The 12,678-nt window shown below is 37.1% G+C and overlaps 2 protein-coding genes across 2 annotated transcripts in view; one reads left to right on the forward strand and one right to left on the reverse strand.

Moving 5' to 3' along the window:
- Positions 1-281: 281 nt before the first annotated feature.
- On the reverse strand, positions 282-10,460 carry LOC149076796 (lanC-like protein 3). The gene is made up of 4 exons (XM_089244471.1): positions 9,654-10,460; positions 8,008-8,131; positions 4,355-4,570; positions 282-808 (listed from the first exon to the last, which is right to left on the reverse strand). The coding sequence occupies exons 1-4, from the start codon at positions 10,188-10,190 to the stop codon at positions 444-446; spliced, it is 1,242 nt and encodes a 413-aa protein (XP_089100597.1). The 5' UTR covers positions 10,191-10,460; the 3' UTR covers positions 282-443.
- A 283-nt stretch (positions 10,461-10,743) lies between these two features.
- The window catches only part of LOC149076797 (uncharacterized), a 61,582-nt gene continuing 59,647 nt past the window's right edge, over positions 10,744-12,678 (forward strand). The window contains exon 1 of the mRNA XM_089244473.1: positions 10,744-11,017. The gene's annotated coding sequence lies outside the window, so the exon portion shown is untranslated. The remainder of the gene's footprint in view (positions 11,018-12,678) is intronic.

Here is a 12,678-nt window from a genome sequence, read left to right on the forward strand (position 1 = left end):
AAAAAAAATTATTTAATTTACTTTTTTTTACCCTTTAACTTTATTTTTTACGAATAAATTGAGCCTGGAACGGAATAAACTACTAAAACATTCATTCAGAGTAATTACTAAGAAAAGAAGTTCCCCCTTAACTTTTGTGTAAAATCATATTTTTTTGAAAATACATTTCTATGGGGTATGGATTATAAAACGCATAAAAAGTTTATTGAAGTGTTTTTGAAGATTCTGGAATTTTAGAAAACAATAAGGCTTTTTAGTATCTAAAATATAAAAACATCAGATCAGAAGTAAACTTTTAATAAAAACCTTGAGATGTAGATAGAAATATCTTTGAGATAACTATTCAACAAATGAAAAGCGTAAAATACATGACAATCTCTGTCTGAGAGACCAATAATCTATGGTAATGTATGTAACAGACGGAGGAAGGGGGGGGGGGATTTTCACAAGACGTCAAAGAAAGGGAAACTGGCCATTCCAGGAAGCAAGAGATCTGATAAAAAGCACAATGTTCCAGCCAAACCTTCATACAAGCTGTAAGGGTTATCCGGGGTTCGAGCCACTCGCTTGAATTCGTCAGTAAACAGGAAATTTGCAAACTGAAGAGCCCGATACAAATATGCAGGATCAGACGTTAAGCGATACAGGAGCAGGAACACGTAACCGCTTCCAGCAATTCCGTGACATAAACCGGGCCCCTTCTTGAGCAAGCCCTTTTTCCAAACAAGTTCGCCACTCAGCTTGCAAGAGTCCAGGTACTTATCCTCCTTCCACCTCAGATAAGCTTTAGCCATCAAGTATACCACACCTAAAATGATTTTAAAAAAAAAAAAAATATCAAATAGATGCTAATCAAAATAATAGGAATTCTTCAAATTATTAAAAGAGTCAATACTAAGACACTCAGCATGGCTGGGCAGATCTATTACCCAATATGCCTGGGATAAGAAAAAATTCTTACAGGGCATGTATTTTTTTTTCTTTCAGCCACATGTCAGACATGGGCGCATAAAAAAATTAAATCCTTTTATTATGATTATTGGCCATGATATATGCAAGTGTTTCTCTAGCATCCCTTTGTGACATTTGAAATAAAGATGCCAGGATCAATAATTTTACGACTCAACACAATAACTGTATGGTGTTTAATAAGGCAATATGGGGTTTTTATGGCATATAAATACAGCATGGCAAGAACGTTTACTAGTAAAATATGTGACGTATGTAAAATAAGCATGTTATTTGGATATTTTTTCTAATTGTGTTTCTATAACTGGTTAAGAAGAAAGCCTTGGGTAAGGACTTCCTACACACACTGTAGGTTTGTTGATGGTATCTCCTAACTACTGTAATTTAATGTACCTTCCCCTTTTTGCCAAAAATAAGGGAGGTTTCTTATACATCAGAGATGCCGCTGTGCTCTAATTTACCTGGGTTCTGAGATCCAGGTTATTCGAAAAATCTGGGTCCTTTTTGAGTGAAAGTGGGTCCCTCTCAAAAAAAATTTTAAATTTGAATTTTAACTTTTGATTGATTTTACATTTCATTAAAAAAATCTTAGCACTTTCAATATCTTCTGATCAAATTTAAAGCAAATTTGATTCTATCTCTCTCTCCCTTTTCAGACACTTCTGATTCCCTATTCATACCTTGGTTTTCCTGGTAAAATGATTTTATTTTCCCTCCCTGATGGTTCACCACCCTGATGTCGCCATTTAATTCCCACATATTTTCACACCTGAATATGGGAGCTATGTCAGATTTGTGTTGGACAAGTTGTTAACAGTGTGCTTATGTGTGTATGCCCAGTATTTGGCGTGTTTTGCGTTCAGTAGGTGGTGCTATCTATCTAACGCCACAATTAGATACTTTCTCAAACTGGGAAAACACAAGTTTTGGCACACCCATGTAATGTAGAAGAAGCAGTTAGAAAGGGTGAATTTGGTGCCTTCCCCCCCCCCCCCCGTAGTCCAGCGCTCGGAACATTAAACCCCCTCCCAGTTGCGGCACTGCATCTATCCTCCAAACAAGTAATGCGTGCGTTTGAAGTTTAATGTATACATATTTGTATTTGTGTTGTAGGTCTGTGTGATCGCCATGGCAACCAGAAGTTTTTAAAAGGAATAGTCAACTCAAAATTTTAAAACCTTAGAAAATCACATTTTTAGCTGATTACCATTGCGCAATCGTTAGTTCCATATCCGGATTTTCACCAAAAGCAAAATTTGGGGGTTATAGGGGGAGCCTCCCCCCCATAAAATAATTTCTTTTATACTATCTTTAAATTTAAAATTGTTTTCAAGTGTTAGTGACCCAAACTTTCTGTAAAGAATTAGATCCTTGTGCCCCCTCTAAACACTGATTCTGCGTACAAACCTGTGATTTTCGTGATGCAAAACGGTGACTACTATATAGCAGCTAGATGAAAAAACTGTATATTCAAAGTCGAATTTTTACAGATTCAGTTTTTTTCTACGATATCGGGAAAGTGTTACAATTTGAATGGGTGTTCCAATCCTTTAAGATTTTTTAAAAATAATTCGCATTCACAATATTCTAGGAACAAAGCAAATTTACACCGTATAGACGGACGTTGTCTTTGAATGCTGGCAGATAGCAGCGTAATTTCCAGTATGTGACCGGAAGGTAGAATATCCGCATGGGAATAAAAACTCTAAAATTTGACAACTACATGGCCCCTCATTCAGAGAAACAACTAGATGGCCCTTTCTTCAACAACCCGCGTGTATAACAATATAGTACAAAGTAGTAAAACCACTTTTTCAAGGTCACATGATCATGATAGACGGTAAAAAGAAAGGGAAAAAAGTTGGGGAGGTTTTCTCTCCACTTTTTTCTTCTTAGAACTAGGAAAAAACACGTCCCAGAGGACGCATGAGCAAAATTTGTATGCATCCTTCCGGGTATTTGACGCATTATAGCGCATCAATGCCATCTCTGTACACGCATAGACAGAAGCAGATTTAACGGCACGAACTGGGTCCTGACTTCTGAAAGGCCCAAAAACCCCCAAACTTTACACTTTTTTCTAATTAAGGGGGGGGGGGGGGCAATATTTTATTCTGCACACAGGGCCTCAATTGGCCTTCATCTCCTTCTGTGTATAGATATTAACACATTCCTCAATTCCTAGCAATTTACGATGAGAGTAACTCTGATGATGATAATAAACTTGTTATGTTGCTGATTGGATGACAATGATGAGGAATCTAATGGTTTCTATGATGAATAAAAATAACTTTTTTTATGTTATAAGTGAAACCTTTGATGAAAACTTTTTACCAAATTTTAAGCCAAAAATTCAGGAGGGGGTTCCCTTATTCACGCTAAAATACGGTAACTGTTATTTAGGAGCTACTGGTCTTTCTTTCTTTCAAACTAAGCACAACTCAGGTCTGTCGCCATAGGATGGACAATTTATTACCTAGTGAGTTGTGTCTGAAGCGTAAGTGTGTGTTTCTAACAGTCTGAGTATGTATCTAGTGTTGTGTCTGATTTTACAGTGCTGCCATCTATATTTCTGGAGTAAGTGTGTGTTTCTAACAGTCTGAGTATGTATCTAGTGTTGTGTCTGATTTTACAGTGCTGCCATCTATATTTCTGGAGTGAAGTTGAATTACATTTGCACTGTTTGTAGGTCTGTTGCGCTCTGTGGTGAGACTTTTTTAAGGGGAAGATCAGCTCACATTCGCGCCTCGAAGTTGGAAACCACAGAAAACCAACTTCAGCTGACCACCGCTGTGGCAACGACAGAGTTCGAACCCAGGAGCTCACGATGAGAGTCTGTCACTATGACCACTCGACTACCACAGAAGTGGAGCAACTGGTTATTATTTAATTCTGCGCTACGACTTTGTTAGGCAGTTGCGATGTAGTCAATGCATTTTAATGTTTCATTTTTACACCCCACACATTTTGTGGGCCTGGCACTGCCGAGGCCCTTGCACCTGTCCAAGTTTGGTCTTGGAATGTAAATTGGCTATGATTCCATAAGCAAAGTGAACAGTAATTTACCCACTTCTTTTCAGACAGCAATAGCGTGAGGGAAAATTATAATTGACAGATCTTAGATTTCATATTAGAGATTGGATTAATTTTGTAAGGATTGATAGTGAAAAAATTAAATGTGAATCTAATGGGATGTTTTAAGGGAGAGGTGTAACAGGAAAAACATTTCTGACAAGGGGTGATGAGACAAATGAGATTGGGAGACTATGCTCATTTTCATCATATCAGCAATCACAAAAAGTGATAAGGCAGATTCAGATTCATTATTTGTAGATTTTTCCAGCTCCGATACTCAGAATAATTAGGAATAGTATGCCAAATGTACCTGGAGCTCCATGACACCAATGAACAAGTTCCTCTTCTTTCAGTCTCCGATGAGTGATTTCATCCATAGCACATGGGAAATTGCCATCTGGTGCCTGCAAACTCAGCAAGAAATCAACGGAATCTTTGATATAAGCTTCAGCTTCAGGATTAGCACCCAAGTACTCAGGAAAACTTAAAAGAATCTGCAGAATAGATGAGAGACCATGGGCTGCCCCTAGAATAACAGGAAAAACAAATGGATGACTTTATATAAAAGGAACCAAGCACCATTAAATCAAAACTGAAAAATGATAATGTAGAGTGACATTAATTGTGATGTGAGTAGTAGGGCCAGGATTTTTATGCCCTAAAACCAGACAGAATATACTCCAAAAAACTTAATGCAGTAAAAACCTAAAAGTATGCCTTATGAGTAGGCTGACCACATTTCCTTGAGTAAATTACGGTACATCACCAATCATTGTCCAAAATGATGAAGAAAGCACACAAAGAAAATTGCAAATTGTTGCTAATACTGCTGGAAAATTGCTAATCATTGCCAAAAAAGATGTCAAAGGTAAGTGAAATTGCTGATACGGTAGAAAAAGTCAATATGGGAAATGAAGCTAGTGAGCTTGGTGAAAAAAAATCTGTCTTAATTGTTTTGCTGAAATATACAAAATAATGCTCAAAAATAAAAATATGCCCTAAATTCTGAAAATCATGAAAAATGCTTCGAAATTACTGAAAATCATGAAAAAATACTCTATCACATAAAAATATGCAAAGTCTGAACCAGCTGACCCATGGTCCCAATCAAGCTGGAATTAATAAGGAATCAATTATAATATCAGAGCACACTAATAGCAGAGGAAGGCCACCAAATTTATCCTGTTGTCAAAAATAATCTGTCAATTTGGATCTCTGAGTGATCAATGGATCTCTGAATTTTATCATCCACAATCTCTTGAGGCCTGTTTACATGAGGTTAACTTAATCTAAGCATTTTAGTAGTTTACTTAGTATTAAGTCATCTAGTACTCTAAAATCTGTCCAAAATAAGTAATGAAGTATTGAATGCTCATTGGGTAATATGAGGCAGTGCACATAGTGTCTACTAATCGAATAGACTGGATTGTATTTTACTTATCTACTTAGCTTTTTGGGGGGGGGGGAGAAATCAGTGAATGATAAAAAAGTGTGCTAGTGTAGCGATAGAGGATACACAGATGATGAGTTGCCAGTCTTGTCACTTTCAGTGGCAACACAGAGAAAAAAACGAAAGGGCTGTGAAAAGCAGGGGGGGGGGGTGGAATAGACAGAAAAAAAGAATGAAATGTCAGTTCAAGACAAGAGAATCATCAGTCAAAATTGCTGGAAGTTGCAAGTGCAGTGCAGCGGATGTAGGCAAGTGACTGGTGTGTGATTCTTTGGACCCTGGATTCAAAATTCTCAGTGAAGATGAAATCATTTACAGTATGAGAAAAGAACTCATTGATGACTCTGAAGATGATGACGACATCATTACTCAACTACAAGTCTGCTAGTTAAGGCATTTGAGTGCCTTGACAATGATCTAAAATGGATAGAGCAGCAGCCTGAGTGCAACCATCTACAGCTCCATTCACTACTCACCGTCAAGCAGGTGTGAGACTTGGCAGCACGCAAATGAGTAAAGACAGCTAAACAACTGACTCTGACTGATGTGTTCTTCACAAGCAATGATACATATTTATACAGTAAGCACAAGCAGATACAGGCTCTTTGAAAGGGGGACAGTTGTCCACCTTCACCACCCGCCTGTCAATAATACAAATTTTTTCGGTGAAGGGGGGCAATTTCAGTGTTAACACATGGATCCAAGGGCCTTGTAAAAATAAGATCTGGTTAAAATTTTCAAGAGCAAGAATGCAAAATAAACAAAGCAAATGAAGACATTTCTAACCTTCTAGCCAGGTAGGGGCCCCTCTGTGTAAAATTACTATGCCCGAGAGTCCCTACATACAGATATATAGACATATCTTGGAATCTGGGGCAGTATATTACCTCAACAACTGTCCCCTGTTCAAAAAGCCTGTATTGTATCAGCTTGTGCTTACTGTATTAAAATGTATCATTGCTTGTGAGGAACACATCAGCTTTTTTTTCCTACTGATGGCAGAAGTGTTCAGATTGGAAGTGAGTCAGTTATTTCAATAACATTTTAAATTATCGTGCAATATTGGATATCTGTGGTTGAGCATGAGGATGCTGTTACGGAAGAGTACGTAAGATCTGTGTAATCAACATGTCTTGATGTTATTTGCAAGTACTGTGTTTCCGGCTTCGTATAAGACTAACTTTGGTGTTTATGAAAATATGGTAAGTATTAATTTAATTTGTAAATTTTACTTTTGACTATATTTTATATACACGTGTTAATTTTTTAACCATAAAACTATGTACAAAAAAATTGAATATGTAATTTTAAAAAATGACAGAGGCCATTTATCCCTCTATTTCTTTTGAATGTGTGTCTTACACGGAAAGGGTTCCAAGGTGACTTCTTCAAAAAGTTTTGAAAAAATTACCACTGATTCTACTCATTTAAAATATATTTAAAAAATACAGCAAAGTTATTATGGGTCAATCAAAAAGAATGTAAATATTACTATTTTGAATGCCAATAGAGGCAAAGAATGAACTTCCAAATGAAAATCCTGCAACCATTGGAGTGATGCCATTCAAACAACACAGGATCAGCAAAGAACGAGAAAAAAAAAAGAAAAAGTAGAGCTAGAGTGAATAAAGAAAGTGAAAAGAAATTTTTCACACTTGGGGTCATACAGAAATTATTGACACAAGCCCTCTCACATCCTAAACAAATTCCACACAACAGGGAAACTAAAACAGACACTAGGGATTGTGAGCTATGTGGTATGCACAAATAGCACTACCAGCTAGTGAACAATTAAGATTTGATGACCATTCTTCCCGTCACCATCATTGCAAGCATAGACAGCAAAGATGGGAGGTGATAATCATGATCATGGCCAGCAATGGACTCATAGTTTTTGTGGAAAGAAAGGGGAGGGTTTCAGATGGTGATAGTCATTGTCATATGGTGTCTGTGCGCAGAGACAAAGCACAGTCAAGACGAACTGTGTTCTACTGGTTGGTCAAGTTTAGCAGTGGACAGGAAAGTGATGAAAGATATGAGCACAAGATGACCTTTAACATCGTATACAGCAGCAAATGTTGACGCCAACATGTGCGAGAGGCTCTGAGTAGCCAACTGTTATCATTTTTAATAATTTTTTGCAGGTTTAATAATTGCACCCAGCTGTTATTTTTTTTATATGCTTCTGGGTGAAATGAATGTTTTTAAATTTTCCATAATTTTTTGAAGACAACAACTTGGGACCCTCTCATTGTTTGTAAATGATCATTTTTTTAAGAAAATAATTGAAGAAAAGTAAAAGAAAATATTTTAGTGACTTCAACTGATGAATGAATCGTGTAAAAACCCATTGCTTTTATGAAAACTCTTTTTGCTGATTTTGCAAATGCATTCCATAATACTTGCTGGGGAAAGAAATGGCACCAAGACGCCAGTTAAGTATTAATAAAACACTCAATTGAGAATTTAATAAAAAAATAAAATAAAATTTAAGCAGATTATAAAAACATTACCCAAATATTCTATGTCGTAATATGCATACATCAATGGACATGGGGCATTATATCTCCTCGCATAGTGACGTCCACTTTGAATAATTGCATCGCACAGTGCATTAATCTTCTTCTTTTCAAGCACCTACACAAAGGAGAAAAAGAAACTGAATTAATGAACTAAATCCATTTGTATATTTTCTTCGGATTGAGATGCTAGAGATAAAGAAGCTATCACTGGGATGAGTCACATGAAAAGAAAGTCAACAACAAAAAAGACTGATGAAACAAGAATAATACAGTGGTACCTCCACTAACAATGATAATTCACTTCAATATCACATTCATTAGCTGAAATCTTTGTAAACCTAAATGTGATTTCCTATAGATTTCTATTGTTAATCATTTAATTTTTTCCAGATACTGTCCGAAATTTGAAGATGAGTTTTATGAAACATCAAGAAGCACTATAAAGGAAGACTAGGGCCAGACATAGGCCAGTGGGAAAAATGCACCTGCACCAGGCCGCTAAATTTTAGGAGCCGCAAAATGGAATAAAAATACTTTTATTAAGATATATTTTGACTTCGTAATGAAGCAATAGCTTATATAAAGTTATTTCCAAGACAGGGATCCCACAGGCCTAGGGGTTTGACCTTCCATGTCAAAAGTACTCAATGGTTTGGTGCCCTGGACCAGGAGAGCTAAATTCTTCTTTATAGTAATAATTGGAAGCTTTGCTCTGTTTCGGTGTCATATTTGGCGATGAATTAACAATTTTCTGTATTTTTCTTGAGAAAACATGGTCACTTCGAAATTATAAGGACTAAGGGATTCGCTTTGTGGGATTTTTAATTTTTGTGAAGCACAATTTGAGGTTTTTTCTATAAAAATACAAAAAACTGGAAGAATATGGCTTCCGGATAAATCGGAAGAATGTGTTTTGGCATAGTAGGAAATTTCACGACAAAAAGGTACACTGTATACAGTAAAACCTGACGATAATGATACTGCAGGGACTCCAGAAAAATAGTTATAAACAGGTTATGGTTGTAGACAATTCGAGCATTTGTGCTATTTCCTATTAAATGGGAATTCTGCCAAGACCAAAGAAAATATTGTTATAAGCAGGGCTGCAACTAGGTAAAAGCAGGTAGATCTGATGCTAGACCAGAAGGGGGTGCAACTTTAACTCTTTATCCTCTCTTTCAATATTACAAGAGAGCGCCAAAATGTGTGCTTGCCTTGGCTGACAAAGCATCTAGTTGCTGCCCTGGTAATAGACAGGTTTATCGTTATCTCATTGATGCAGAGATCACCTCCCTGACCCACCCCTAAGGGTATACAGAATATTTGGTAAATCTGATACTACAGTCCTATTCAGAATGAGATAAATCCTTGAGTCAAGTGCCATTGAGGTCAGATTCGAGAGGTGCCACTCTCTCTTAATGCCCATTGTGGGGTTTCACGCTATAAATATAAATCTATAGGATAAACTTATAGCCTTGAACCTATAGGGCTTAGCGCCAAGCTGAAACCCAGCCCTCCCCTACAAGCAAATCTATAGGATAAACTTATAGCCGTTTATCGTTATACACAGGTTTCACTGTATTGGAGATTAACCAAAGCAATTTGTCGGTCAACATGAAATTAATATTTTTACGCACGGGTGCACGAATGGCTTTCTGTAGGAACAGCAACCCACACAAGTAGCCAGCTCTTCCGACGAACAATTCATCGGATCCACACTCGAGGAACTTCACTGGAAGGCAAGAATTAGCAATGTCGGCGAACCGAGCGACGTAGGCCTCCCTCTCCTGGACCCGACCGAGCACATCGTAGATCGCAGCGGCTACCGCGTACACACCACTCCCGCCGAGAAGGAACGACGGTTTCATGTTCGAGCCCATCTTGGAATCGGCGAAACCCAAGGCGAACTTCAAGTAGCTGTGGGCGCTCTGCAAGAAGTCTCGCTGCCTCTCCTTGAATTCGGGTTGTAGGGCCACGCGGTAGCAAGCGTAAGCGACGCCCGCGACACCGACGTACAGACCGCCTTCGCAGGCATCCTCGCCGACCCTCTGGTTGTCGGAGATGATCTTCAAGTAACTCAGGCATCGGTCTTTTATCGTTTCTTTCGGTATCATCACCTCGCCTCCCGAGTACTGCGGTATCATGTTGTAGAAGTAGCGCTTCGGACGAGACATCGAATTTCCGATTTTTTTTTCCCCACTTCAAGTAAAATGAGCCCCCTTTAACTTCTAAACCTTACTTTCGAACGAGTAATAAACAAACTTCGAATACGGTGATACGCGCGGAAAAACAAAAACTACATTCTATTTTTGACTGATGCCAGTTTCAAGAAATTATTGGTTACCTCGCGTGATTTTGAAATCTAAACTTTTTCAAAATAAAAATATAAAACTATATACTTGATTTTTTCGCACTGTAAATATTAACATTTACATTTTCCGAACGGTTCTATCTTCTGCAGTGTTCTTTTTTAAAATTATATGTTGATAAATATGAACTGACCATATTTTGTGATGCGCAACTCACTCAAAATAACGGATTCACGACTTAAAATTCTTCCTGCGTACTTGTGAAATAAGCATTCTCAGTGAACAATAATTTAACCAAATGCTACGTAATAAACAACTTTTTTTGCTCCATGCAGAAAACTGTATAATTTGATTTGAAATAGCAATGTTTACATTCCGAAAAATGAGTGGTTCAGACCGACCATGTTTATGTCTCCCATCATGTGTTTACTCGTTTCACAATTCAGATCAGGGCTTACAATTCAGATGTATCCTGTTAGTTTCCTTGACGTTTCCCGCGACAAGTTTTTCCGTTGATAAATTACTATTAATTCTTCACGATGAGCGGCAGTTTTTACTGCGATGCCTGGTCTATAATTTGGCTCATTTCTGCCTCGGCGCTTTTACCTGGGCCATGATACTGAGTTGGGTGACCAAGAAAGCCGCGTTAGGATCTTAGGGAAGGTGTAGATACTTCCTATAGCTAGTCAAAGGTGAGCGTATTGCTATTGTTTACAAACACTCATTTGTTGGGTCAAAGCCGTTTAGACAACAAACACAAAATTAAAAAAAAAAATTATCTTGATGGGCCATGGCACAGGCAAATAGGACGTTAATTTGTATTGATGTGACATTATGGTCATAGATAAAAACTTGTATTGGGCCCCTACCCTAAATATTTGCCACCATCTCCATAATATCCCTTAGGAAATATTAGGTCCCGGGGGTGTGCCCCCAATTATTTTAAGCCCTCTCAATATTTTCAATAGCTTTAATTAGAGTGTTAAGAGTTAAATTTAATTTATTTTTTGAGTGCTATAGATAAGGATTTTTTTTTTGTAATGTACATTTTTTGTGTGTAGTTTTTTTTATCCTATCAAGAAATAATGTTAATGTGGGATAGATTTTTTTTTTTTCCGATTAGATTTTTTTAAAATTTGTCCTAAAGCCCAAGGGAGGTAAAAAAGTATGTTAACTTGTATTGAACTGCATCCCTGGTATGTTATTTATGCTTCATGCTTCCCTGGCATGATTTCTATTTAAAACATACTCTTACAAACTCCTTCATGTAACACAAAGTAATTCTACAAGCTGTACATTTATATCAAATTCATATATACATTAGACATTTATATATTTCATAGATGTTAATTTTAGACAGAAACATGGAAATACAGAAAAACATGTGGGTGATTCAAAAAATACAGTCAGATTTTTTCATATAATAAACTCTGATTTAACAAATTCCTCAATTTAACAAATTTTTTTAGAAGTTTCTGTGTTTTTATTTGTGTTAATCTTATCCCCTATATAAGAATTTTTTTCGATTTAATGCATAAAAAAATATCAGATTTAACTGATTTGTTAAGTCAGGGTTTGACTGAAATGTTACAAGAGGTCTCTCAAACAAATTTTGTAGCAGTGGCAGATTTAAGGCTCCTGTGGCTGACAGGGCTCCAGCTTGGGAGCCCAAGATGATTCTTATAGTTTTTTTGGTTTGTTTTCCTCCTATAAATTTATTATGAAGGGGGCCCATGAAAAATTCTTATTTTTGAGTCCAGCAGAGATTGGAGCCTAGGGAGCTCGGATGCAGAATGCGGGGTGGAAGGCTTGGGCTGATTTTCTGATACAAGGTGGTATTATAGGGTTTTTGAAATACAGTTATTTCTCTGTTTTTCACAAAGAAAATACCCCTCTTTTTACAAAATTACCCATTAAAATTATGGGGAAGAGTGAAATTACTCTTCAAAATTATTTTTTTCGGATAACAGTGGTTGTAACTATGACCAGTGAACACCATCAGAAACGGCATAAAAAAATCATGTATGCTACTCGTTTTCTTTATTTCAAACCCAGCAAGGCTCCGGTCTGTCGCCGTGGGCAATTTACTACCGATTGAGTTGTGCCAGAAGTGTAAATGTGTGTTACTAACACTCTGAGTGCATATCTAGTGGTGTATCTGATTTTCAGTGCTTGCCCATCTGTATTGCCATCAACAAATTAATTGGATCAATTAATTACTCCTCAATCTTTCTGTGATATTTTATTAGCCTTGTTCACTTTGAGAGACGTTGACAATAAATTTCTGTTGGTAATGTGTCCTCTAAATGCAAAAAAAAGAAGAAAGAGATGATATCAGGCACTTGTACCAGGG

The sequence above is a fragment of the Pholcus phalangioides genome, unplaced genomic scaffold, assembly GCF_987345545.1.
Source record: "Pholcus phalangioides strain wild (caught in Gottingen) unplaced genomic scaffold, Ppha-v1.0 ptg000015l_1, whole genome shotgun sequence".
In the NCBI taxonomy this organism is placed as follows: domain Eukaryota; kingdom Metazoa; phylum Arthropoda; class Arachnida; order Araneae; family Pholcidae; genus Pholcus; species Pholcus phalangioides.